General features: G+C 61.2%; 3 protein-coding genes across 5 annotated transcripts in view; 1 reads left to right on the forward strand and 2 right to left on the reverse strand.

Annotated features, from left to right (window-relative positions):
• The window catches only part of FGF22 (fibroblast growth factor 22), a 4531-nt gene extending 3968 nt beyond the window's left edge, over window positions 1-563 (reverse strand). The window contains exon 1 of the mRNA XM_042028778.1: window positions 221-563. Within this exon, the coding sequence (XP_041884712.1) occupies window positions 221-563 (343 nt within the window). The remainder of the gene's footprint in view (window positions 1-220) is intronic.
• A 61-nt stretch (window positions 564-624) lies between these two features.
• Window positions 625-14529, forward strand: POLRMT (RNA polymerase mitochondrial). Of its 3 annotated transcripts, none has more exons than XM_042033629.1 (21): window positions 625-712; window positions 1293-1388; window positions 2209-2319; window positions 2621-2751; window positions 3796-3982; window positions 4410-4559; window positions 4679-4846; window positions 5179-5349; window positions 5800-6039; window positions 6274-7053; window positions 7344-7466; window positions 9136-9258; window positions 10148-10327; window positions 10430-10516; window positions 10794-10907; window positions 11482-11531; window positions 11802-11900; window positions 12231-12303; window positions 12762-12844; window positions 13186-13265; window positions 13831-14529. In XM_042033629.1, exons 2-21 carry the CDS (start codon window positions 1356-1358, stop codon window positions 13878-13880), a joined length of 3033 nt encoding a protein of 1010 aa, XP_041889563.1. In that variant the 5' UTR covers window positions 625-712; window positions 1293-1355; the 3' UTR covers window positions 13881-14529. The 3 variants fall into 3 exon arrangements, with proteins under 3 accessions (XP_041889563.1, XP_041889472.1, XP_041889623.1); XM_042033538.1 differs by having other exon boundaries at window positions 631-712; window positions 1688-2319; XM_042033689.1 differs by lacking the exon at window positions 625-712 and adding an exon at window positions 882-955.
• Window positions 14530-15976: 1447 nt separating this feature from the next.
• On the reverse strand, window positions 15977-26087 carry HCN2 (hyperpolarization activated cyclic nucleotide gated potassium and sodium channel 2). Its single transcript, XM_042034343.1, has 8 exons — window positions 25719-26087; window positions 20017-20440; window positions 19136-19297; window positions 18309-18527; window positions 17995-18141; window positions 17476-17716; window positions 17162-17326; window positions 15977-17026 (listed from the first exon to the last, which is right to left on the reverse strand). Exons 1-8 carry the CDS (start codon window positions 25862-25864, stop codon window positions 16074-16076), a joined length of 2457 nt encoding a protein of 818 aa, XP_041890277.1. The 5' UTR covers window positions 25865-26087; the 3' UTR covers window positions 15977-16073.
• Between the last annotated feature and the right edge of the window lie 37 nt (window positions 26088-26124).

Here is a 26124-nt window from a genome sequence, read left to right on the forward strand (position 1 = left end):
CCCGCGCCTCATGGCGGCGGGCGGCGGGCGGGCGGCGGGCGACGGGCGATGGGCCATGGCCACGGCGGCGACCGGCGACCGGCCCCGACGGCGCGAGCGGCCAGGGATGGGCGGCCCGGGGCGGGGCGGCGAATGGGCGGGGCGAGGGTTGGGGCGGTGCCTCCCATTCATAAAGCGGCGCCCCGACGGCTGTCCCGGGTCACCGGCCGCGGTCACTCGCCTACGCCCGCGCGTCCTCCGGTTGGGGACTGCACACTCCGGTATCCGCCGTCGGCCGCGACGGGCGGGCAAGGGACGAGCGCCGCGGGCACAGAGTGTGGGGAGAGGTGGAGGGCGCGGCGTTGCTGTGACTCAGGACACGGGGATGCTGGTCCCGACCTGAGACGCGCCGAGCTCGGGCCGGAGAGGCACGGGTCAGCCGGGCTCCGCCGTGTTCCCTGGGCTCCGCCACCTCCCGGGATCCCCGGACACCGCCGTGTCCCGGGATCCGCGCTCGTCCCGACCCACCCCGTCGGGGCCGCCACGGCCGCCAGGGGGCGCGGGGTGCTGCCGCGCTGCACCATGGGAGCTGTAGTCCGACGCGGCGGGACTCGCGCTCCCGGCGTGCTGCGCGCTGGCGCGTGCGCGGTGCCGCGCGGCGCGCGTGGGCCGGGGATGTCGCTGCTGCGGCTGCGGGCGGTGCTGAGGGGCCCGGGCGGGCTGAGGGGGCCCGGTGAGCGGGAACGGGGACCGGGGCGGACGCGGAGGCACCGGCGGGACACGCAGGGGCCGTGGCACCACGGAGGCACCGGGGGGGCATGGAGGGACGGGCGGGGACACGAGGAGACCAGGACACGCCCCGAGTGTGGGGACGGAGCTGGCCCGGGACGTCCCACGATTCTGAGCATTCTCTGGGACACACCTGGAGGCTGGAAGGGTCTTTTTTTGCGTCGTGAGCACCCCACGGATGGAGTCGGTACTGTGGAAGTGCTGGGATATTGTTACTCCCCAGAGGGCTGACAGGGGCGCTCCGGGTGCCGTGCCGGCCCTGGGATAGTGCCCGCCTGCTCTGGGGGTTCTGGGGGTCCCTGGGGTCATGGTGCTTCTGAGTCTATGGATCCAGGGGGTGAGGCGTGTCCCTGTTCCTCCTGCCCTCCTGTGCTGCTGCTGGAGCAGCTGAGCTGAGAAGCGTCCCTCGCTCGATCTGTCCCCACTGTGTCCAGCTGGGGCTGTGGGGCAGAGTGGGGGTCAGGAAGTGCTCGAGGGAGCGAAGCTTTCTCTGATCCCCATATCTTTGCGTTCTTCCGTGGCAGTGATCCCGTGGAGAATCACCAGGAGCTACTCCTCTGCCAGTACCAAGGAGAAGGCAAACAGAAATGGCACTTGTGAGAGGACAGAGCTGCTGGAAGGTGAGTGTTGGGAGAGCTGCAGTGAGAAGACAGCAGTCAGACCAGCCTGAGCTGTTGCTTTTTCTCTGGCAGTGACACTGCTGGGTTCCTGGGATGCTGGGGTGGGCCCCAGCTTGCAGGTAGATCTCAGAGAGACAGTGGTTGGTATCTCTGTCTGGGAGCGGGGCTGGGCAAGGAGGGATGAAGTTCTTGTGTGAACCCTTTTTTTCTGACCATGATCCTGGTACTTCCAGAGTGAGGACAGGACAGAGCCTTCTGCTGTGCATTGTCTCCCATCACCTTTTTCTGTTTCCCACTAGTGCTCAAAGCTCGAGCAAAGCAGCTCCAAGGCAGTAGCGTCCCGGAGGTGATGGTCAACAAAGTGGAACTGGCCCCACTGGACAATGACAAGTACCAGGAGGCTGTGGCTCCTAGCCCCAAGGAGAAGCCCCCCATTCCCAGGGCACGGGATGATGGCCTGGCCCAGTCCAGCACCTGGGCCAAAAAGTTGCAGAAGGAGATGTACATCCGACAGCTGAAGGTGGAGCAAGAATTGCCCAGTGCTGCCTCCCAGCTGGCTCTGGAGGGCCAGGTCAAGCTAGAGGTCGAGGCAGAGGCCAGAGCCAAAGCAAAAATCATGAACAGCCCAAAGATCCCAATGACGAAAGCAGCCGCTGCCTGGAGCCAGAGCTCTGGTGGCCCTCACAGCAAGCCCAGGGTAGTGGAAACGAAGGAAGGTGCACAGCTGAAGAGGCCTCAGAGGATGCCAAGGGACAACAGTAACCAACAGGTCCTGCAGCAGACCATCCAGTCCAACCTGGAGTGCTTCCTGTTCCTGCAGCAGCCGGAGCAGGCCGAGCAGTACCTCCTGCTGTGCCACAGCTCTCCCGTGAAGAGGAAGGTGCTGGACGTTGGTGCCTACAACACTGTGATGCGCATCTGGGCTAGGAAGGTACCGAGCCGTGGGTGCTCCGGGTGGGAGAGGGCCTGGCTCGTGAGGAAGAGCCTCCAGCTGGTTTTACCTGTGGGTGTCACACCTGCCTTCAGCACATGTTCAAGCCGTGTTTCAGCCGGGGGGGACGGAGCTGGCATGAGGCCACAGATCTGTGTGAGGTGGCTTTGAGGGGAAGAAGGGAATGGGGAAAGGGTGGGGTAGACATGCCTAAATCTGAACAGGAGCAGAGGGGTGTGGAGCTGTGATTTTGGGGCTGCTGGTGGCAGTGTGCACAGCCTCCTTCCCTTCTCACCTGCAGGGCTGCTTGAATCGCATTGACCGATTGTTTTCCATGCTGGAGCCCTCCGGCCTCCGGCCCAACTTGGACTCTTACGCGGTGGCCCTGGAGTGCATGGGCCGGAACCAGTCGCCTCCCAAAGCCATCTGGAGGTAACGCCTGCCTCAGGTGCTGCTGAGCCTTGGGAGCAGCAGCTCCACATCCTGTGCTTGGAGAACTGGGAGATGCAGCAGGTCGAGGTCAGGAAGAGCTGCCCCTGCTGTGTGCCCACTTGGATGCTCTGACCCACTTCTCATGGCCAGATTTTGGGGTGGGCACAGCTCCCACAGCACCCTCCCTGCCACTCCCAGCTGCTGGGGAGTTTGTCTGAGATCGTGCAGGGAGAGGAGATGTGGGAAGTGAGAACAGGCACTGCTCCCCCCATAGCTGAGCTGGGAGAGCCCCTCTCCAGTCAGGGACTCCTTGGTTCTTCACCTGTCACAGGCATCTCACTCCTCTGGCTTCTCCATTGCTGCCTGCTGGGAATGGCTTGGCTCCTCTGTTTGTTTTTATGGCACTTCTGTGGAGTTTGCCCTTTTTGGCGGGCTCAGTCACATAGCTGATTCCTGCAGGGCTCTTCAGAGGAGTGTGGTCAGGAGGTTCAGGTGGATTTCATGGAGCGTAATGGACTGGAAAGTGTCAGTGCAGGGACTGAAGCGGGGAGCTGAAGGAGCCCTGTAAGTTCCCACAGGCTGGGCCTAGGGACAGTGCCTGGGGCTGGAGGCACATCCTCCTCTCCAGAGGATGGAGAAAGCTTCTGAAGCACTGCTGCTGAACCTTAGGGATTTATCACTGGCCTCTCCATCCTTTGGCTGCCAACAAGTTCTAGATGCCTTCAAGGGAATTCAGTCTTCAGTCAGCTGACTCCGAGTGGGCTGGCAATGACTGTCCTGGATGGTGTGGGAGCTGTGTCAGTGCAGCACAGGCTGTGGGGCTGCCTGTGGGCAGCTTGGTCCCGCAGTGGCCAGAGCTTGGCCTCTCTGCCCAGGCAGCTCTGCAGCCGTGTGGGCAGAGGGATGGACACCTGATCCCTGTAACCTGAGGCGGGTGACCTTGTGGGACAGGCTGTGCTGAGGCAGCTCCTGCTCCAGCAGCTTCTGTACAACATGCTCAGGCCCTTGGGGAAGATCGAGCCTGTTCTGTCTGCCCCTCCTCAGATACCTGCAGCATCTGAACAGCAATGGCTTCCACGTGGATGAGCTCTTCCAAAAGTGCCTGTTTGAGGCAGATGAGAAGGAGATGGTGCTGTGGGCCATTAGGACTGTGCAGCCCACCTACCAGCTGCCTCCTCCACCCAGCCCCCAGATCTGCAAGTCTTCTCTGCTCCAGGACTTCTATTCCAGAGTAAGCCACAGCACTCAGGGAGGTGTTGAAGCTGACCAGGTGGTCTTCACAGGTGTTCTCAGCTACAGCCCAGGGGAGGGCTGAAAGGGAAGAACCTTTTAGCCCGGTCTCTGCTCAATATCCCACACAAATCATCAAATGAATGATGTTACCAACAGTCTTACAGAGGAACATCAAAGCAGAGGGCTGCAGGGGGCTGGAGATGGCCTCCATGCACTGGAGGGAGTGCTTGGGGAGGTGCTTGGCCACAACACAGGAGCAGAGCAGCCTCTGGGGTTTGCCTGCCAGAGAGCTCTGGACCCAGAAGTCCCAGCAAGATGCTTTCAGCCCAGACTTGTACCACAAGCCTCTTGCAGGGAAGCTGGGAGATTGAGCACGGCTTCTCTTCCTCCCACTTTGGGCACTGACTGCCTCTCTCTCATTGCAGGAGACGATGGTGTCGTACCCCAAGCTGGATTTCTCTGTGAAGGAGTTGCAGGAGTGCTTCCAGCAGCAGCTGGAGATGGAGCTGAAGAACACCATAACCATTGAGTCAGTGGAGGCAGCCAAGCCCCTGACCCCGCAGGCTGTCAAAGCGGTAAAGCTCTGGGGGCAGGGGGGCCATTGCAGCCCTCAGGACCTGTGGGTGAGAGCTGGGGCTCCGTGAGCTAAAGAGGGGACCAGCTGACCAGCTCTCTTCCTTCCTTTTCCATGCAGCGTGAGCTGCTGGCCACCCTCCGCTCCCAGTGGCACAATGCCATCCTCCAGGCCCTGCAGAATTCCAAGCGCAGCATGGCCAGGCCCAAGAAGCTGTCCAAGTACAGCGTCCTCTACCCTTACCTGTGCCTGCTGCCAGATGAGGAGTATGTGGACATCATGCTGCAGGTAAGAGCCTGCCCTGCCCTCACAGGAGTGGGGCTGGACCATCAACCATGGGGCAGTCACAGAGCACTAATGTCCCACTTGAGCCAGCAGGGTTGGAGCTTCCTGAGAGTTTTACCAGGTTATTAGGTGCAGGCTGTGTGCTCCCTGTGCAGAGCAGCCGGAGAAATCCTGCTCTGTCCTGGTTGTGTTTCCTTTCTCACCATCTGTTCAGCATCATGGAAATCAGCATCTTCCTGTGCTCCCTGCACAGCAGTTTTAACTCCCGCTTTGTCTCTCTGCTGTGTCTCTCTATTCCTCCTTCTTAAGACCCTCTTTGCCTTCCCCTTTCCCAGGTCCTCAATGATCTGTCTCCACAAGGTGAGTCCCTGGCAATCCTGGCCAGAGAGCTGGGCTCCAAGGTCTATGACAGGTACATCATCCAGAGGAAGCTGCACAGCTGCCAGCTGGAGAAGGTGCAGGAGATCTATGAGAAGTACATCCAGCTGCTGGCAAAGGACAGCCAGGTAGGAGCCCTTGGAGCCAGGTGTCCCATGCAGGAAAGCTCTGGGCTTTGCAGGGCAGGAGGGGAGAAAGGGGCCCAGGCCACTGCCCTGGGCACGTCAAGGACCGTGTGAGTAGGTTGTTCCCAGAGCTGAGTGCACATGGGGGCAGGCAGGTCTGCAATCTGGGCAGGAGGGGCAGGATGCTGTGGGAACAGGGTGTCAGCACTGGGATGTGGCAAGAGGAAGGACTTCGCAGTGCCACTGTTCCCATTCTCATTGTTGGGCTCACCCCAGCCTCCCCAGCCCTCCTTCCCCGAACACTCCTGTCAGGGAGGACCTCATGGGGACACAAAGATAGGAGAGTCCTTCTCAGAGCCACATCTCAGGCAGATAGATCCCATCCAGCAAACCCCCTGGGAGCAGCATGGCTGGCCTCTCCAGCTGACCCTATTTTCTCCTTCCACCTCCCAGCCTAAACAGTACTTGCCACGGGAATACTGGGAGAAGCTGGTGGCAGAAGCAGGCTTTGGGCCCTCCCTTAACTTGAAGAACTGCAGCTGGCCCTGCGTGCTCCTCATGCGCCTGGGCATGCACATGCTGGAGCTCCTGGTGAAGTCAGTCAAGGTGCCCAGGAACATCCTCAATCGTCGCCTGGAGTCCAGGCCTGTTCCTGTCCTCTACCACGTCTACTCCTTCTACAGCAACTGGCAGGTGAGCCTCATCCTGGGGCCTCTGGGGCTGTGCAGGATACCCCTTCCTCAAAATCAGACCCTTGCAAGGCCCTTTTCTGTTCTTGCTGCTGTTCCTGCTGAGGGATGCTTTGAGGAGCCCTTGGTTCTGTGTGGGTGCTCTCCTTACTTGGCATGATGCTTATGGAATGGCTGACTGACTGCAGGTTCTTCCACACTCCAGCCCTAATCCTCTACTGCTGATTCTCCTCTCCAGGTCGGGCTGGTAAAGCCCCATCCCATCTTCTCCCAGCTTGTGGCAAATGCTGCAGAGACCACGCTGACCTTCAACTCCTCTGCCATGCCCATGCTGTGCCCCCCGCTGCCCTGGACCTCCCCCCGTTTTGGTGCCTTTGTCCTCAACGACACCAAGCTGATGCGCTTCATGGATGAGACCATCCACCACCAGCTGCTCCTGGAGCAGTGTCCCCTCGTGAACCTCCACCCCGTGCTGGATGCCCTGAACCAACTGGGCAACTGCGCCTGGAAGATCAACCAGCCGGTGCTGGATATTATCATCTCCATCTTCAACGACAAAGGGGATGAGAAGCTGGACATTCCACCTCCCCTCTCTGAGGCTCCCAAGCCTCCCACTGCTCCCGGCCATTCCTCAACCTGGAGCAAGTCCCTCAAGCACGAGCTGTTCCTGTGCAAGAAGAAGACTGCAGAGATGCACAGCCTGCGGATGGATGCGCTCTACAAGCTCTCCATCGCCAACTATGTCAGGGACAAGGTGTTCTGGTTCCCTCACAACATGGACTTCCGTGGCAGGACTTACCCATGCCCGCCCTATTTCAACCACCTGGGGAACGATGTCACCCGGGCCATCCTGCTGTTCGCAGAGGGAAGGCCACTGGGGCCCAGGGGACTTGACTGGCTGAAGATCCACCTCATCAACCTGACGGGGCTGAAGAAGAAGAATGCCTTGCAGGAGCGGCTGGAGTATGCCAATGAAATCATGGAGGACATCCTGGACTCAGCTGACCACCCACTCACGGTACGTGGGAGCTTCTAGGAAGTGAAGTAAAATGGAAATCACAATCGATTTTGAAACAAAAACATTTTGAAAGATACACTTTTGAGAGGTAAAAAGGGAACAAAGCAATGCAGAGATTCCTAAGTGACACATTCCTGTCTGAAAATATGGTGAAGTACTAGGGAAGTGGAGGCATGGTGGGAGGAGGTGCTGTGCCCAGCGTATCCCAGGTGCTCAGGGGCTCCTGCCTGTGATTTGAGGGGCACAAGAGCACTGCCTGCTCCTACCAGCCTGTGCTTTCTCATTCCCAGGGCAGGAAGTGGTGGATGGACACCGATGAGCCCTGGCAAACCTTGGCATGCTGTATGGAAATCGCCAAAGCCTCGAGGTCCCCAGATCCAGCAGCCTACATCTCTCACTTCCCGGTTCACCAGGTGGGAACGTGGCGGATCCGCACAGCCTGTGTGAGGCTCAGCGGGGCAGGAAAGGAGCATCCAGGTCTCCAACGCTGCAATCTCTGCTCCACGTGGCTGGGTTTTCTTAGGAATGGGAATGCAGTGTTGGGCATCTTGGCATGAGAACTCCGGTGATTTGCTGCTGCCTGCAGCCATCCATGAGCCGGTACAGCCAAGGGCTGCCTTGCTTCCCTTGGCTCGAGCAGAGCCCAGCTGGGAGATTGCTGGCAGCTACCGCAGGGTGAAAGCCAGGCCAGTCTCACCTTCTGCAGCCACAGGATCAGGACTGGAAGCCGGCCCAGCATGATAACACCTGGCTGTCTGGAGTGCTCAGAGCTGTGCTTTGGGGGCCTTTGCTCCACTCCTTCTCCAAGGCTGAAGCCAAGCAGCTCTGCAGGAGCCAATATGGGAGGTCTGGACCTCTGAGGAAGGGCACAGGGACAGAGGTGGCTTCCCCCCATGTTCAGTGCCCTGTCACCTTGTGCCCTGTCCCTGCTCAGGTGCTGCTCAGCTTCCTGAAGGCACCTGTCCTCCCTGGCTGTACGGGGACGTGGCTGATAGTGGCTGTGGGTGAGGGGTGGCTGCTCCTTTCTCTTATGAGATCAAGCGGCCGTGACTGAGTGGGGAGGGCAGCAGTTGTTCTGCCAGTAGCGATGGTCTGGAATATGCATGAGACAGTCAGGACTGATATTTTGATGACAACAAAAGGTCAAGAGAGCAGCTGGGGGTGTGTGGAGGGTGCAGCTAATGAAATATCAGCAAGGACTTCTTCTGGAGGGTACCCGAGTCTTGTTCTGCCTGAGTCATCAGCGCTCAATTAACGGAGCCATCAGGTCCTGGCGCTGCCTTTCCACACTGCAGGGATTGGGGAGAGGGTGCAGGAGAAAGGGGGCCCTGTCTGAGGGGACCTGACAGTCCTGGGGTATCTGTGGCTCCCTGTGAGCAGGGAGAGCCTGAGCACAGGGGGCCAGGAAAGGCAGCACATCTGGGACAAACATTGCTGCCAGTGCGGTCTGGGGAGCACCAGGATCTTCATGCACCCTCAGTCAGGTCCTGCCTGTCTCACCCCAGCTGCTCTTGGTTCCAGGAGGGCTGCAAGGGCAGCTGCTGTGGCAGATGCTCACTGTGCCTCTGATGCAGCTTTGGGAAGTCTGAGTGGGAGCTGGTTTCTCTCAGAGGGATGTTTTCATCCACTGGCAGTGCAGCTGGCTGGAGCTGCAGAGCCAGCTGGGGCTTCCTGAGGGATCTTTGGCTTGGCCTGTCTTTTCCTGCCGCTGATCCCACTGCTGAGGTTGTTCTAACTGCTGGCTCTTGGGGCTGCTTTTAGCATCCCAGACATATTCAATGTTTTCCCAATTTTCTGGTTTTCAGTGTTTTCACAGAGCTCTGATGTCTTTGGAAACTCACAGAGGTGATGATGTGAGGTTTCTGATTTTAAACCTCACAGGTCGCAGTAGTTAGGGATGGATGCAGGCAGGAAACCTGGCCAGAAGGAAAATGGTCACTGCTGGGAGATGGTCACTGCTCTGAAGGGGGGGGGGGGAATAATGACCACCTGAGCCCAGAGTACCTGTGCATGGGGAGGGGGTGGATGAGCAGGGCTGTGTCCACACCCTAACTCCTTGCTTCCCCCGTGCTCTTTCTGCAGGATGGCTCCTGCAATGGGCTGCAGCACTATGCAGCGCTTGGCCGGGACCTCAGCGGCGCTGCCTCCGTCAACCTGGTACCCTGTGGGCTCCCTCAGGATGTCTACAGTGCAGTGGCCCAGCAGGTGAGTCACAGTGGGGACACACAGGGTCCTTTTGGACCTGCCTCTTCCTCTTGGTGTGCACAAGGTGACTGCCACTCCCAAGGAGAAAGGTGGGGATGAGTGTGCAGACAGCTGTGGAGGGATGAGCTGGTCAGAGACAGGGACCCTCTGTCCCTGAGTGGGATCTGACTGGAAATCTGTCCTTATGGAGGTGGCTGTGAGAAATCCCCTGGCATTTCTGCTGTCCTCACTTCTCCTGAAGCCTGGGAGAACTAGGCCGGAGAAGTGGAAGAGAGCAGAGTGTGCTCCTCCTCCCTTGGTCACAGCTGGCTGGCCCATGGGTTATGAGATTTTTTTTGAGCTGAGTAGGAGGGAGCGGGGAGAGATTCAACCTTGGTCCTGCTACAAAGTCTTTGGTTTCTTTGGCGAGACGTGATGTGAAATTTGCCACTGGGAGAGTGCTGAGCCCTGCCAGACTCACTCAGCTGCCATTGGACCGTGGCTCTCCGGTCTGGGTCTCAGCAGGTTTTCTCCAGGCAGCACCACACCAGAGAGCAGGAAGAGTTCATGGGGATGCAGGGCTTGCTCAGGTATCACTGGGGGGCAGAGGCAGGAGAACCCAAGTTCTGAGCTACAGTCAGGCTGTGTCCTTGTCCCAGCTGGCACCACCCAGCTGCCAAAGGGACAGTGCCAAGGCAGCAGGGAAGGCTCTGCAGGCACAGTTATCCATGCTGGATCCCTTCAGCAGGTGCCTTCTGTTATCCAGGGTGGTGAAAATGGGCTGCAGGGATTCTGATGGGAGCTCAGGCCAGGCAGTGCACGGCTGGGACAGTCCCACAGGCCACCAGCCACAGAGGCGCTCAAGCCAGCGTGGCTCATGCTGAGACTGACTCAGGGGCGCTCTCCTCAGGTGGAGGAGTTTCGGAAGAAGGATGCTGAGCGGGGGCTGAAGATCGCCCAGGTGCTGCAGGGCTTCATCAGCCGCAAGGTGGTGAAGCAGACAGTGATGACGGTGGTGTATGGGGTCACTCGCTACGGCGGCCGCCTGCAGATAGAGAAACGCCTCAAGGAGATCGAGGAGTTCCCCGAGGTAGCATTCCTGTGTGTCCCCCTCCCTGGATCCTGTCACTTTCCTCTATGTCTTTGGCTGTCCCTTTGCCTGACCCATCACTCTGCCTCTGGTCTGTGCCAGGAGTACTTGTGGGAAGCATCTCATTACCTGGTGAAGCAGGTGTTCAACAGCATCAAGGAGATGTTCTCAGCAACTCGAAATATCCAGGTAAGGAGCCTGTTGCCCCTTACTTCCACGTGAGTTTCTTTCCCTGGTCCACTCATGCATAGACAAGGGGGTGCTCCATGGGGAGAGATGGTTCTCCTGGCTCCTGGCCCAGAGAGGATCCTCCTGCCTCAGCCCAGAGGTGTGGGATTGTGCCAAACTCCCCAGTAAGCGCTGGACTGTCACAGTCTGTGGCAGGAGTGAGGGTGGCCTGTGCTGGGAGGGGATGGGGTCTCCCAGCTGCACACTAACTCCAGCTGCTTCCTCCCCTCTTCTGAAGAACTGGCTGACAGAGAGCGCCAAGCTCATCGCCCAGTCGGGCCGGACGGTGGAGTGGGTCACACCGCTGGGGCTCCCCATCATACAGCCCTACTATCGCTCCAGGTCCACTGTGGTGAGTGTCCATTATGAGGTCTCCTGACCCACTCTCCCTGTGCCACGGTGGGAGCAGGGAAAAGATAGCTGGGCTAGAGCCCGGCAGGTTGGCATCACCGGTGGGTGAGCCTGCAGAGCAGGTAGGATTCCTGTGCACAGGCACATCCTCCAGCGTCATGGCTCCCTGCAGAGCCTGGAGTGTGTGGGTGGGCTGGTGAGGAAGCTCTGCGGCTCCGTCCCACTCAGGCAGCTGGGGCATGGGCCGTTCCCTGCTCTGAGAGCCTCCTCAGGGCTCCTGTGACTCAGTCTCGCTGCTGTTGCCTCCCACATGCTGCTGTGCTGACTCACAGCCCCCCAGCCTGGCTCCAGCAGCCCTTCTCAGGCCAATTCACCCTTCGAGGGCGAAGGGGTTCAGATGCCTGCCTGCACCCTCAGGAGGGGAGCTGGGCAAGGTGTCACTGGGCAGTGGCAGCTGCCATGGTGCTGGGACACCCTGGAAAGGCACAGGCCCCTCTCCGGAAGAGTGGGGCAGTGCCCAGCCCCCGTGCTGCCTGGCAGTGCAGGGTGACAGCTGCTCCCCTCTCTCCCCACAGCTGAATTGTGGCATGCAGCGCTTGAGTGTGAAAAACTCCAACAGCAGCCAGTAAGTACAAAACCATGGCCTGCACTGCACCCTTGCTGACCCCAGCCTATGCTCTGGGGACAAGGCCTTCCCATCAGGGAAGCTGTCAAGGAGTTCCAGAGCTCCCATTATCTCCCTGAGCTGCAGAAAGCTGGACAGAGCAGCAGGGCCTTGGGGCCCTCCAGGGCAGACCCCTCACCCCCAGGCTGGGGTGGCACTGCCTCTGTGCCAGTGCTGTCATCTTTGGCCCTGAAATGCCCCAGCTCCTCTGTGCCCTGCTTTGTCCTGCAGGAAACCTGACACTGTGAAGCAGAAGAATGCCTTTCCCCCCAACTTCATCCACTCTCTGGACTCCACACACATGATGCTCACAGCACTGCACTGCCTCAGGTAGGGAGTGGGCAGCTGGGCTCTCACCTGGCTCTTCCCTGGCTCAGGACTCTTCTGGGAGAACATTGCTGGGGCAAGGCATCACATGGGACATGAGGAGTCCCTGGTGGGTGGGCATTTGGGGTTCCTGGCAGAGAAGGAAGAGGAGGCGGCAGGGCAGGGACAGGGAGATCCTGGGACTGGCCACCTCCCTCTGAAGACCTGCCATGCAGGGAGTCCCCCTCCTTATGTGGTCCCTGCTCCTGTCCCAGCCAGAGGTTCTACGTGGGGTGGGTCCATTGCTCAGAGAGGGTCTCAGCACTGCTTCATGGCACCTTTGCCTCCTCCCAGGAAGGGCCTGACCTTCGTCTCAGTCCACGATTGCTACTGGACTCACGCGCTCACCGTGGATGTCATGAACCAGGTAAAAGTGTCCTCCTGGCTCCCTTGTGAGCAAGATCTTGCTGATCTGTGCTCTGGGCCCATGCCAGGCCTCTCCTCCCCTGGGCTTTTCTCCATAGGCTGATTGATTCACCCGGGTGAAGTGAACCTGGGATGTTTGCTGGCGGTTGCAGCTGATTTCCTGGTGCCCCATCTCCTCCCACTCTGCAGGGAGCATGTGGAGGAGAATCTGTGGAAATGGGCACTAAACACAGCCCTGGTAGAGCTGGTGCCCCTGCCCTGCCCTGCCCTGGGTCGTCCTTGTGCTAATGAGGGTCGACCTCTGCTTCACACCTCCCCAGGCTGATTCCCTTCACCCTTGTCTGGCAGCCCCCCTTCCCACTCCTGCTGCTTCCCCTGCCCCCCACCTCTGACCTGTCACTGGGGGAAGGAGGGAAAACACCTGCTAAGCTGCAGCTCGCTGTTGTCTCCCTGGGTCAGGTCTGTCGGCAGCAGTTCGTGGCTCTGCACAGCGAGAAGATTCTGCAGGATCTGTCTGAGTTCATGCTGGAGAAGTACTGCAGGTATTCCTGACCTGTTGGTTCCCCCCCCCACCTCCCAGAGGTCATGTCCAGGTGCTCACAGGTTGTGTCACCTGCCTGGGGGTTGCTCTGGGGGGAAGCTGTCCTTCTTGCCTGACACCCAAGTCACCTTCAACAGCTGTGTAAAAACCAAGGGCTCTGCCCCCCCTTGCTGCAGAACCGAGGAGGGTTTGGCCTGGGCTGCTGAGGCTGGGCTCCTGCTCTTGCTCTGGGGTGCATGGTCTGTTTTGGAAGAGCTGAATCCTGTTGTCAGGGGCTGCACTGGGGAGCAGAGGAGGGTGTGCCTGGTTCCAGATGCCCTGTGTTCATTTTCTTCCTTCTAGTTCATCCAGCTCCAGCACAGAGCCCATAGCCCATTGGCAGAAGAGACTGATGGAGCAGCTGTCAAATGTCCCCAGGACAGGTAGGAGCACGGGACAGGAACATGCAGAGCTCAGGAGCATTTTGGAGACAAGGGGAATGAGATGGAGTGGCCACCAAAACCACCAAAAGACACAAAGCCAGAGCTGTCTGCTAGGATCATGTTTCCCCTCCTGTGCTGGGCAGAGCAGTCCAGCACGTCCACATTCCCCTGTAGCATCCCTGTGAGTGGTCCCTGCCATCCTCACTGCGTCCCTGGGATTTCCCCAGGCTGACCCAGCTCTTCCCATCCTGCTCTTGTTCTGCTCCCATCTGTTTCCAACCATGAGCATTTGCTTGGAGATGGGAGTGAGGGACTCGGCATGGTAATTGCCAGGATCTAGATGATATACATGCAATGGGATTAAGGCAATTAGCTTAACTCCTCCTAATCCCTCAGCCCTGTGTCTGCCAGGCCATCTGGCTCTGCCTGACCTCTGTGTGGAGTGGCTCAGTGCTCCATGGGCAGCACAGTCCAGGGGCAGGGATCCTTTGTACCCTGAGGCCACTTCTCTCCCCTTGTCCATCCCCACCTTGCTCTCCTCTGACCTCTCCTTCACTCCCCTCAGGTGAATTCAACCTGAAACAGGTTATGGATTCCACCTATTTCTTCAGCTGAGCCCCAGCAGCCCACAGGGTCCTGGGATACCTCTGGACCTCCAGCTGTGGTGGGCACTGGCCCACGATGCTCTTCTGTCCCACATCTCATGGGGAAGGAGGTGCAGCTTCCAGCCTGGCAAGAGCCCTGCTCCACTCTGAGGTGCTGGGGCAAACGGACACTGCTGGAGCAGCTGGTGGGGGACAGGGGCTCTGCACTGCTGCTGTCACTGTCTGTCCAGCATAGGGAGAGGGCACCAAGCCCCAGGGAGGGCTGCATCTCTGGGCTGGGGGCGAAGGGCTGTGACAGTAGACAGGATGGCTCCCCTCAGCCCTCACCCCAGTGCCGTGAGCACTATCCTTTGCCTGTCCTGGGATGCTGTCCCTCTCCTTCCCTCTCCACCAGCAGGGCTTGGACGTGGAGGGGCAGGCAACTGACCTGGACACAGCAGGAGCCCCAGCCCTGCTCTCGGCCACAGGGCAGGTGCTGCTCTGTGCCCTGCTCCAGCTCTGGGCACTGTCCCCACTCTCCATAGCGCAGCCTCTGCAGCTCTTGACTCTCATTTCCAGGGATGGGTTTTGCTGCTGCTCACTGGGGCTCAGGCAGGGAAAACCACTAACTTGAGGGTCAACGTGTAAATACTGTAAATAAAATGGTTTTTGGAATACTAGATGGGACCTGTGTCCTCCTTGAAGTCTTTGCCCGAAGCCTGTGGGGTGCCTGGGCTCTTTTCTCACCTTGCCAGGGGAACAGGGAGGTGGGACTGCTGCCTCCCAGCCTGGCCCTGTTCTGCTGACTGGTCGGGCTTTGGTTACTCACAGGGGTGTCACATTCTGAAAATGCTTTTGTAGCAGAAACATGGAATTGTGCCAGTGCAGCCACAGCAGGAACTGGACTCTTACAGGGGCCAGCTGCAGCTTTTCCAGCCAGGAGTCTCCCATTTTCACTGGACTGTGGCTTCCCAGCCCTCCTCTCCACAGGGCTGGTGCTGGAGATGGTTGGCACCTTGTGACTGGAGCTGTGGTTGGCCCAGTTCTTGGCTGTGCCCTATAACCACAGGCTCACAGCCTGCACCCAGCTTCTGCCTGGCTGCTGCTGGAGCGAGTGAAAAGCTGCTGGCAGAGGCTTTTCACCTTGTGGCTTTCCTGGCAAGGGAAGCAGCTCTTCAAAGGACAAAGCTGCATCCCACAGCCCGAGCTGGGGCTGTGCCCAGTGTTCCGGCTCCCGGGGCTGGGCACAAGGAGCGGGAGGCAGGGTGGGGAGGGACGGTGGTGAAGAAGCAGAGCCGGAGTCGTGTGTAGCTCTGTCAGCTGCTGACGTTTATTGCACAGGATGGGCTGAATGGGAAGGTGGACGCTTGGAGTGGGGCCCTGTCCCTCCGGCTGCTCGGCCGCAGGGTGCCGGGGCTGGCACGGGCCCCGCGCTCGCGGTACATTCAATGTGGAAGGCTCCAGAGTGCGAGGCAGCGAGGCACACGTGCACACACACACACCTGCACACGCACCCACACACGCATGCACACGCAACACACACACAGGCACCTGGTACACTCGGTGGGTGCCTTCCCCAGCCCCAGGGCTCGGGCTCCAGCGCCTGCCTCCGTCCTAGCGCTGCCTACGGGGACACGGGGCCGTGCTCACCCCCAGCCCCGGAGTGGGGGAACAGTGTGTTCGTGGGTGCTTACAAGCCTCAGGGCGACCATCCCTCAGACCCCTCCCAACTTACCTCCAGTCCTGGACCGTCACCCCTCGCCTTGGGTCTGTGGGAGGGGCGCAGGGACACGCGCGGCGCCGGGGCTGCGCCGACAGCCCCGGGGAGGTGTCCTGCGGGTCACACACAGGGATGTGTTCAGGTCATAGATTATCATACACAGAGTTGGTCATGGCGAGGATGCAGCTGTGGCTTCTATGGGCAGCCGGGGAGGCCAGGGGGGCAGCGGGGCTTCGCCGCGGGGAGTGGGCGACAGGGTCAGACTTTGGTCGGAGACGACACACCCGGGGGCTCAGCCCAGTGACCCCGCGGTGGCGGGGGGAAAGGGGGGCACAGCAGCCCCAGGCCCACCCTCGCAGCTGCCCCGCTCTGCAGCGGGTGGCAGGAGGGACCGGGAAGCGGCAGCCGTGGCCCTCACCCGGCGGCGCAGGGCGGACGCGAGGTGAGCTGGGCCTCCCCGCCGCCGCCCCTCCGGCGCGCGTGTCCCCGTGCCTGGCGCGGAGGTCACAAGTTGGAAGACAGCCTGGACTTGGCCGGGTCCGTGTCGGGCGTGCTGGACGCCGAATCCTTGCGGGCCGCCGCCGAGTCCTGCGGCAGGGTGGGCGGCGGTGTCAGCCCCGAGCCCGTGGGCGCCGGGTGGGCCGTGGCCCCCCGTGAGGGTGCCTGGCCGCGCAGCCCGGCCGGAGGGCCAGGGCCCGGCGAGGCGGCGGCCGGGCCCCCACCGATGGAGGTGCTGGACTCGCGGGCAGAGGCCGGGGGGCTCTGGGTGCTGCCGGCCGCCAGCCCGTGGGGCAGCGAGGGCTGCGAGGCCGAGAGGGGCCGCGAATCCTGGCTGAGGCTGCTGGTGTGCAGCGCCTGTGTGCTCTTGTGGGCGGCCAGGCGCTGGGGCGAGCTGGGCGCTGGCTGCTGGCTGAGGGACAGCTGGGAGCCCAGCGGCCCTGGGGCACCTCCGTAGGCGAACGTCCGGCTGGCCAGCGGGCTTTGGGATGGCGGGCTGGCCGCGGCCGCGGCGAAGGCGCTGGTGGAGGCGGGCAGGGCCGTGGGCTGCGCCGGGTCCTGCGAGGGCGAGGGGTTGGCGTGGGGCACGGGGGGCTGCGGCTGCGGCGGGGGGCTCTGCTGCAGCAGGACGGGGGACACGGCGAAGGGGCTGGGCACGGCCTGGGCGTACTGCAAGCGGCGCATCATGCGGGGCGAGCCCAGCGCCATGGAGCCCACCAGCGGGCTGGCCATCTGCGGGCAGAAGCTCATGGCGACGGCTTGCTGGAGGGTGGCAATGGCAGAGGTGACCTGGGGCTGGACGGGGCTGTACATGGCCGTGTGCTGCTGTAGCTCTGCCTGCTGCACCATCTCCCGGTCGTACTTGACGATCTCCTGGATGATCTCGTTCTCCTGATTGTTGAAGACACCTGAGTTGAGGTCGTGCTGCACTTTGTGGAGCAGGATCGAGTTCTTCTTCCCTATAGAGAGAAAGCCGGGAGAGGAAGCACTGTGAGACCCTGTCCTGGGGCTATGCTGGGCTCCCATGCCAACCACAGCTGCCTCCTTCGCCAAGACACCCCCTCTCCCCCTCCAGGCCCCACTCTGTGTCCTACCGATGCGGTCGAGACGGTCGATGGCCACAGTCTCAAAGGCCCGTCTCATCATGGGGTACTCCTCCAGCACCTCGTTGAAGTTGTCCACTGAGAGTGAGTAGAGGCGGCAGTAGGTATCCGCACGGACACTGGCTGTGCGCCGGCCACGGGTCAGCAAGCAGATCTCTGGGGGAAAAACGCCAGGGCCAAGGTGAGAACACCACCATCATGGACAGAACAGGGCAGGCCGAGAGCAGGGTGTGAGAATCACAGGTCTCCCAGTGCCTCTCACAGACCCCAGGAGGGGACCCAGGTTCAGTCCTGCCAGTGCTCACCCCCAAAGTAGGAACCATCAGAGAGTTTCATCTCCTTGTTGCCCTTGGTGAGGATGCTGACCACCCCATGCTGGATGAAGTACATCTTCTTGCCGATGGTGCCCTCCCGGATTATGTAGTCGCCCGGCTGGAACACCTCAAACTTCAGCTTGGTGAGCATCGCCGTGACGAAGTTGGGGTCAGCGTTGGCAAACAGCGGCATCGAGGCCACCAGCTTGCGGCAGTTGAAGTTCACGATTTCCTGTGGGGAAGTGGGTGAGCCCAGGAAGCCGGGACATGCTTCCCCAGGGACATGCTCCCCAGCCCGGGTGGTCTTAGGGACACTCTGGCACACAGATTGTGCCTGGACACGCTCCCATGCAGAGCTGCAAAGCTGCAGCAAGACGTGTTCGACCCCAAGCATGTGCATGGCAAGAGCTGGTGGTACCCACAGCAGGGAGCAGGGGATCCCTTCCCTTGTCAAGGGGGGCAATTCCCATCCTCACAGCAGCATCCTCCTCCCAGCTCTCCAGCCCTCACCTCACGCAGGGGCTCGTTGAGCTCCCCCAGGATGCTGTCCTCATCAAACATCTTGCCCTGGTAGCGATGCTCGTAGTAGTCGTGGATCTTCTGGCGGAAGTCAGCAGGCAGCTTGTGGAAGGACATGTACTGCTCCACCTGCTTGTACTGTGGGGAGACGTGGTGTCAGCTGGGACCCTCCACCCACATCCCCATTCCATGGGGCTGGTCCCACTCCATCGCCCCCCCCCTGCTCCTGACCAGGAACCCCCACCCCACCTGGCTGCAGCTCCAGGAGGGGACAAAGCTGTGGGCCCTATCCAGCCCAGTCCTACCTTCTCCTGGTACTGACGCCGGGAGGAGTCCAGTGACTGGATGAGGGCGGTGGCGTGGCCGATGAACATGGCATAGCAGGTGGCCCCCACGATCATGCTCAGCATGGTCAGCCAGATGTCCGTCATGCTCTCGGGCGCCTGCTTCCCGTAGCCGATGCAGAGCATGTGGCTCATGGACTTGAAGAGGGCGAAGGAGTACAGCTCACTCCAGGAGTCGTTCTGCAGTGACAGGGACAACAGCTCATGCACACGTGTGTGAGTTTGTGTGAGCATCACTCGAGGGCCCAGCGCCCTGGCTCACACCTGGCCACAGTCCCAGTTCTCTCCCAGCAATAGGAATTTGTTGAAAAGCAAACTTTTCAAACTCCCCTGGCAAAGTAGGCAGGGAAGGAGAAGGGTGGGACAGGCAGGGGAGGAAGAGGAGGAAGCCAGGAGGAACAGAGCACAGATGGAAATTTGATGGAAGAGGATGAGACAGACAGGGGAAAAGGGCCATTTGCAGGAGGCTGCAGGGCTGAGAGGGAGCAATTAGAAACAGGGGCCATTATTTATTAATAGCAGCTTTGTGGCTAATGAGCAGGAGAAGGCGGCAGGAGATGGGGCCAAGAGCCCCATGTCAGCATATTCCTCCCACCCAGATCAATCCACTGCTCCAGGTCCTGTGAGACCTCACCAGGGCTGTGGCAGCGTCCGGTGCCTGGTGCTCTGTGCACCATGGGGCATCACAGCCCTGGCCCACGGAGTATGGCATCTCCTGGGGCTGGAGGATGGAGGACGGATGCCCCGGGCAGCAGGCAGGAGCATGGTGTGGGGCAGAGGGAACTCACCACCATCCCGTTGATGGAGACCCAGCAGTTCTGGGGGAAATCCTGCAGCATGGGCACCAGGAACTGGAGGCAGCCATCCCAGTGGCAGAGAAGCAGCATCATCCCGATGAGGTTGATGATCCTCATCACCGCGCTGGCCAGGTCGTAGGTCATGTGGAAGATCTGCGGGTGGGTGGGATGGCAGGAGGTGAGCGTGGGGACTGTCCCCCACTGCCCAGCCCTGCTCAGGGCACCGACCTGAATGGCCTTAGCTGGAAGAGGCTCCCGTGGCTGGCCTGGCTCCGGCCCCGAGGTGGCTGTGCTCCACCTGCCTATTTATAGCCGGTGGGTGCCGCCGCGCTGCCGCCCGGGAAGCACTAATGGCTGCGAGCCTTGATGAGGATCAGGGAGAGACAAATACTGTGGGCACGGAGGAGGGAGCAGGGCAGCTCCCAGGGCACTGGGTGCAGGGTACTGATCAGAGCCACACAGCAAAGCTGAGCATGTCCCCTCCAAGCAGGGTGGACTCTGTCTCCTGCACTGGGGGGTAGGGGTCCTGCTGTCCTCCCTGGTGCCCCCCGAGCTCCTGGTAGGGCAGGGAGCCAGAGGGGAGCAAGGCAGGAAGCGCTGAGCTGAGCAGGGGGACAGGGTCCTGCTGCACTGGATTGTTGCCAGCATGTTCCAGGCATGCTGGCACCCATGGTGGGTGCTGTTTCACAGTTCAGGGATTCTCCAAACCCTCCAGGGAGGGTCACAGCCACCCACCGGACCCACACACAGCCCCACAGATCCTCTCCACCCTGCCGTTTTTTCAGGGAACCACTGTGCTCACAGGGCCCCTCCAGCTCCCCTTCTCTCCAGCCATCCAGCTGGTGCCAGAGGGTCCCAGAGCAGGTCCTCACCTCCTCCCACTGGTGGATGTAGCGGATGAGCCGGGAGAGGCGGAGGAGCCGCAGGAGGCTGAGGATTTTGGTGAATCGGACGATGCGGAGGGCGCGGGCTGTTTTATAGACCTCCGAGTCTATGCCCTTCTCCACAATGAGGAAAACATAGTCCACAGGGATGGAGGAGACAAAGTCTACCACAAACCAGGTCTTGAGGTACTTCTTCTTGATCTTCTCAGGGTCCAGGATGATTTCTGTGTTGTCCTCAATGACAATCCCTGTCCGGAAGTTCAGCACCAGGTCCATCAGGAAGAAGGTGTCAGAGACCACATTGAACACAATCCAGGGGGCCGTGGTCTCCTCCTTGAAGAAGGTGATGCCCACGGGAATGATGATCAGGTTGCCCACCATGAAGAGCAGCATCGTGAAGTCCCAGTAAAATCTGGGGAGTGAGAAGATGGAGGGGGGTGTCACCAGCGCCCCAGAGTCCCCCCACAAGCCAAGGGGACCTGGCCACCACGCCCTGCCCTAAGGGACCTGCACTGCTGGTGTTAGTGAGGTGTCAGTGTAATGCCACCTCAGCCACAGGAACCCCTTCCTTTCCCCAGAGAATACATCCTGCTCCCTGCTCTCCAAACTGCCCCCAGGGTGATCCTGCAGCCAGCAGAGCCCCTGACTGGGGCAGAGAATGAGGCTGAGGGCTTCTGCTCGTCTGATTTGGCCCATGGCAGCAGGTCCTGGGGGAGGGGAGAACGATGGCACCAAGCACCGGAGGGGGACACACTCCAGCCGAGCTGCCCAGGAACATCCCGTGGCCTGGGGACCCCCAAACGACCGGCAGCGCTCAAGGTCGTGGGTGGAGTCAGTAGCCGAGAGCCTTGAGAGAAGCCCCCCTCTTTCTGCGCTCCCAGAGTTGGGGACACAAGGGCAGGGGACAGTCCCCGGGGACAGCCAGGGCCACCTCGCCCCGGCGCTTCCCTGGGCCAGGCTGGGGTCGCGGTTTGGGGGGTGCCAGGGCGGGGTCTGCCCGTCGGCCCCGCAGCGCGGGCGCGGTGGAAGGAGCCGCCGCGGCTCCGGTGCAGCGGAGCACGTACGGCTGCAGCTGGCGGCGGCAGCGCCCGCAACCCCGGCCAGACGCGCGGGCGGTGGGGGGGGTGGGCGACCGCCTCCGCCCCTGGCCCTGCCTGGGCTGCGCTGCTCCTCCGCCCCTCCTGCCTCACGCCATCCTTCTCCCCTTTCTCCTCGTCCCCCTCTCGCGGGCCAGCGATGACCTTTCTGAGCATCTGCAAGGTCGCAGCAGCTCTGTCACGGCAGGATGGCGCGGAGGCCACCTCGGCCCTGCCTCCCCTGGCCGGGGGCGGGAGTGGGGGGGAATCCTCCTCAGTGCCACGTGCACAGACACGCAGGACCCTCGCCCACGCATTTCCGCTCAGCCCACCCTGGGAGCTGCAGGGTGATGGGCGGGGTGTGCCATGGCCACGCTGTGGCCCGGGCACGCTGTGCCCTGGGGTGGGGGGGACGAGGAGGAGACCCCCACGCACACAGGAAGGGGTGATGGGCCAGGTCCCCCCCCCACTGCGCAGAATAGCGCAGGACCAGAAGGAGCTGAACATCCCAGCTCCTGACCTTTCTCCAATGACACCTTCCTCATGTGAGACATTGCCATGGCAACCGTGAGTGATGTCACTGCTGCAAAACGATGACTTCACGCCAGGGCGGTCCCCAGGGTACCCTCGGCAGAGGAACTGTGGTCCCCCTGCACCCCTACACGGAGCTCCAGCTGCTGGCACCAAACAGGCCCAGCTGGACCCCCGGGCTCCCACGCACGGCAACCCCTCCCAGGGATGCCGAAATCAGCAGAGCCACTGTGGGGCTGGATCTGTCCCTAAACCCCCTGGCAGCTCCTGCTCAGACTGACCCCGCTGCGCTGCGTGGGTCCCACAGGGGCATTAGCCGTGCAAAGCTGCGAAGAGCAAAGATTAAATAACCATGCCAGCTGGGCAAAACTCCCCTCTGGCTCCAATCCCTCTGCAGTCGGGCTGAGCCAGGGCAGAATTTGGCCTGTGGAGAAAGATAAACTGCTCCTGATCCCCCACTGCACACAACTGACCCTGTGCAATGGCCCCAGGGAGCAGCGTGCAATGCCAATGCTTTCTCCCTTGGAAGGTTCATGTGCATAGAAAAAAGACCCAATCCAGGCTACTAAAAATATCTGAAAACAAATTAATCAGGATCCTCGACACCCCTCCCTCGCTTCTGACCCAATTGTACGACAGCAATGATGACAGGAGATGCCCAAACCCCTGCGAGCGGCAGCTGCCACCTTCCCGCTCCATCACCCGCCCAATGCCTGGCACAGCGGTGCTGGTCTGAGGGCCTGGGCAAGATAAGAGTAGGGTCCAAGCCCTAGTGGGGGGCATGGCCCCCAGTATGCCAGGGTGGTCCCTGCTTGACTCCACTGGCAGCACTCAGGGTTCCAGGGGTTGCCAGGGATGATCCAGCCACTCCGGCTGTGCTGATCCCATCAGACAGGCACCCGGCTGGACAGAGCTCCTTGAGACCCCCCCTCTGCCCCTGAGGTCTGAGCCCTTCGGCCCTGATGGGGCCCAGATGCAAACCAGGCTGCCTGGTGGGCAGGAACAGCACAGGATGAGTGAAAGATCGGTGTGGGATTGGTGCAGGATTGGGGCAGGATCGGCACTTTGCAAACTTGCACTAAATACTCATATCCTAAAAGCGAGGTTGCTGTGAGAAGTGGGTTGTGGAGCCAATGGCAGAAGTTTGGCCAAGCTGCTGAGCAGTGGCGGCCAATGCACCCCAGATCCCAGCACAGCCAGTTGTGATGAATGACTGGTGCCCTCTCCCCTGGAAAAGCCTTTTACCCCAGGGGTCCCTGGGGAAGGGGGAATAAAGGCGTTGCAAACTGCTCAAGGACCTGAACTTGCACAGTCCCCCAAGTCGGTCACAGCCTTTCCTCCCCATGAGCAGCAGCTTTCAGCACCTGACGCTGCAGAGGGAGGGGCCCAGCTCCCCAACACCCTCACCACAGGGAATGGGAACGCCAGGACCAGCGGCAATGCTGCCTCACACGTCGGGAGCAACAGCAGCTGGCGAGCCCAGTGCCTCTGCTCAGGAGCCCCTGTGGTGGCAGCATCCAGGCAGAGGGAAAGCCCCCAAAAGCATTTAACCCTGGATGAGGAAGGCTCTGGCCAAGCAACACTAGGGCCATGTGCTCTGGATGCATCTTTGCCCCTGATTCATGTGCAGGAATGGCTCTCACAACAGAAAATCAGCAGCAGCCAGAACCTCCCGCTCAGCTCCGACCCCGGTCCCAGCCCAGCCTTGTGGAAGGCCAGAGTAACCCTTGGGCAGCCCCTTGGTGGTCACAGGGTGATGGGCACTGCCACCACCTCCAAACCACCAGCTGCAGCTCCTGCAGCCCCCAAAGTGATGCCCCAGGGCTGGTGCAGAAACCCCAAAAGAAGCAATGAAGGAGTTGGCGCTGGCTTGGCTGTTCCTCCAGAGACCAGAAGGGGCAAAGCCAGTGACAACCATTGCCCAGCACCCAAAAGGAGGTGGCCCTGCTCCAGCACACACTTACAAGGTCTCTTTGATCAGATTCACAGCTCAGGATCTCACCAGCTGCCCTGATTGCTTCCTCGTCATTCAATATTTATGTAAATAGCAACTTTGGTTCCTGGAGCAAATCTGCCCTAAATTGCATGTGAACAATGGCAGCACCATGGCTGTGAGGAGCCAGGATTGCTAAATGATGCCGATTATGAAATGATGTCACAGATGCAGATGGGTAATGATTCCCTCTTAAGATGGGAAATGGGTTTTGCAGGGCAAACACGACCAGGTCACGCTCCATTATCATTACTGGATAAATGCTTTCTCAATTATTTTAAGGCAGGACAATATGGGACGGATGCACTCATGTCCCCAGCGCGCACAGGCAGAGCGGGTTCCTCACGCCCGGCCTCGCGTGGGCCGATCCTGTTCCTGTGCACAGTTGTGGAGCTGGAGGATGCCATGGCTCTGCCTGCAGCTCCTCCCCACTGGGCAGGGAACTCTCCTACGCCACTTCCAGCATCAAAACACAGGCAGCCACTCTGCCCCAATGGGTTTCAAGTCTCGATAGCAGTTCCAGGAGGATGAAGCCTGTGCAGGGCAGGACAGCCAGGGTGACTCCCCAAGGTCACCCCAGCGCCCGCCTGCCCGCTGCAAGCACAGTCCAGGGAGTGATGCTGCTGCACTCTGGGGAATCCTCCAAGGCCTCAAGCCCACTGCAGGCTCACTGGAGGGAGAACCCCGCTCTTGGCAGCACTGTGGGCTCTGCCAGTGGCGCCACGGCTCTGAGGAGGAGCACAAGTAGTGAGGAGGGGCCAAGTCCCCCAGCTCAGCAGCCCCCAGGGTCCACCTGGCACCACCAACTCTGCTCTGTCACGGCAGGGACAGTGGAGCCCCCTCCGCTATGGGACCAGTGGTGGCCGGGTGGTGTGGTCACTTCTCAGCCCAGCTCTGCAGCAGAACCCAGTGTCCAGCCAGCGAGATGATGAGGGGACTCCACTGGGTTCCTACAGCAGGTTCCCAGGGTGGAAGGGCTCAGAACCCTGTGCGGGAAGTCAGCCCTGAGGGGAGGCCGAGGGCCTCCAGCTGCTCCTCTGGAAGATGCCAGAGCAGCCCAGCAGCAGCACACGAGGGTGAAAGCAGGAGGGGAAGGTGCTGGTCCCTGCCCTGAGCCCATGGCCACCTCCACCTGCCTCAGGGAGCCCCAGGCCATGGGGACCCGTCAGTGTCAGCAGTGAACAGAACCTGAGATCCATCTCAGGGGCATCCCCCACTCAGGCACCCAGCAAACCCTCGCTTGAGCCGCCCCAAAACTCTCACCAGTACAGCAGCACAACGACTTGGGGCTGAGCCCCTCGGCCCCCCAGCCCCTGGTCAAAGGCTCCTCCAGCCCCTTTGAGGTCCCTGGACCAGGGTCCTGCCAGTCCTGGCTCACCAGCAACGCCAGCAGGGTCTCAGCTTCCCCATCCCTGCAAGATGCCGCGCTGCCTGCCCCAGAGAGCGCAGCCATCCCTCCCGGTAGCTTTCACACGACTCGGGAAGCATTTGCCACTCTGGAGCTCGCCAGGGCTCAGGGGGTGGGAAGGAGATGGAGCTACAGAGCGTTTCTCCCGGGTTTGTCATTCCTTGCCTGGCAGACACACAGGCTGGATCTTGGGAACTCCGGTCCTCTCAGGAGTGAGAAGAATCCCCCTCAAATCGGCTGAACCCCGGGGACAGAATTAGGCCTCCTTTGGGGGGGGGGGGGAGCCCTCACAACGCTCTGCCAGGCAGCGGCAAAGCACGTCCCCCTGCCCAGCCCCAGCTCTGCCCAGGGAGGAGGACACCGAACCCCAGGGAGCTCCGGAGACAGAGCCAAGGCCCCGTGGGGCTTGGGAGCGCCAAGCCGGGCCGAACCTGCCGAGGGCCCGGGAAGGACAAGGGGACGAGGGGATGCCCTTGCCCAGGCACCGCGAGGGCTTCCGGCATCCCCGGAGCGGCGGCTGCTGCGCTGGGGAAGGGGATGCCTGGCTCGTTCCCTCCCGCGCCCGGCGGCGGCTCAAGGTGCCCTCGGCCCGGCCGCACCGGCGGCCCCGCTCCCCGGCCCGGCCCGATGCCCGGCCCCGCGGGATGCGGGATGCGGCCGAACCCCGCGGGTACCCCCGCACCTGAAGTCGCTGTAGGGGTGGATGATCCAGGCCCCCGCCGACTTGACGCGCTCCTGCTCCCGCTCCACCGCCTTCTGCGAGCCGAACATCCGCAGCGAGAACTTGTTGACGCCGGGCTGGAGCATCGCCCCGAACTGCCGCTGCATGAAGCTGGCCTGGCTCCCGCGGACCTCCTCGGCCGCATCTTCGCTCGCCCCCTCCTCGGCCGCCTTGGCCCCGCCGGGGGATGCGCCGCCACCGCCGCAGGAGAAGGAGACCTTGGGCTCGCGGGGCGGCTCCGGGCCGGGGCTGCGCGGCGGTTCCCCGCGACGGCACTCGCCGTTCGGGGACCCCTTCCCGCCGCGGCCCCGCGCCCGCCCCGTCGCCGTCGCCCCGCCGCGCTTGGCCGCATCGGCCACCTCCTCCT

Source organism: Corvus kubaryi, unplaced genomic scaffold (genome assembly GCF_017639235.1).
Source record: "Corvus kubaryi isolate FWS band 111438036 unplaced genomic scaffold, C.kubaryi_AGA036_p1.0 121, whole genome shotgun sequence".
NCBI lineage: Eukaryota > Metazoa > Chordata > Aves > Passeriformes > Corvidae > Corvus > Corvus kubaryi.

Coding starts and splice junctions, on each gene's coding strand:
- HCN2 (XM_042034343.1), bottom strand. CDS start 25,864: ATGCAGCGGCAGTTCGGGGCGATGCTCCAGCCCGGCGTCAACAAGTTC. Junction 20,441..25,718: donor CACCCCTACAGCGACTTCAG/GTGCGGGGGTAC, acceptor CTCACTCCCCAG/ATTTTACTGGGACTTCACGA. Junction 19,298..20,016: donor ACATCCACCAGTGGGAGGAG/GTGAGGACCTGC, acceptor ACCCACCCGCAG/ATCTTCCACATGACCTACGA.
- POLRMT (XM_042033538.1), top strand. CDS start 655: ATGTCGCTGCTGCGGCTGCGGGCGGTGCTGAGGGGCCCGGGCGGGCTG. Junction 4,560..4,678: donor CCCCGCAGGCTGTCAAAGCG/GTAAAGCTCTGG, acceptor TTTTCCATGCAG/CGTGAGCTGCTGGCCACCCT. Junction 4,847..5,178: donor ATGTGGACATCATGCTGCAG/GTAAGAGCCTGC, acceptor CCCCTTTCCCAG/GTCCTCAATGATCTGTCTCC.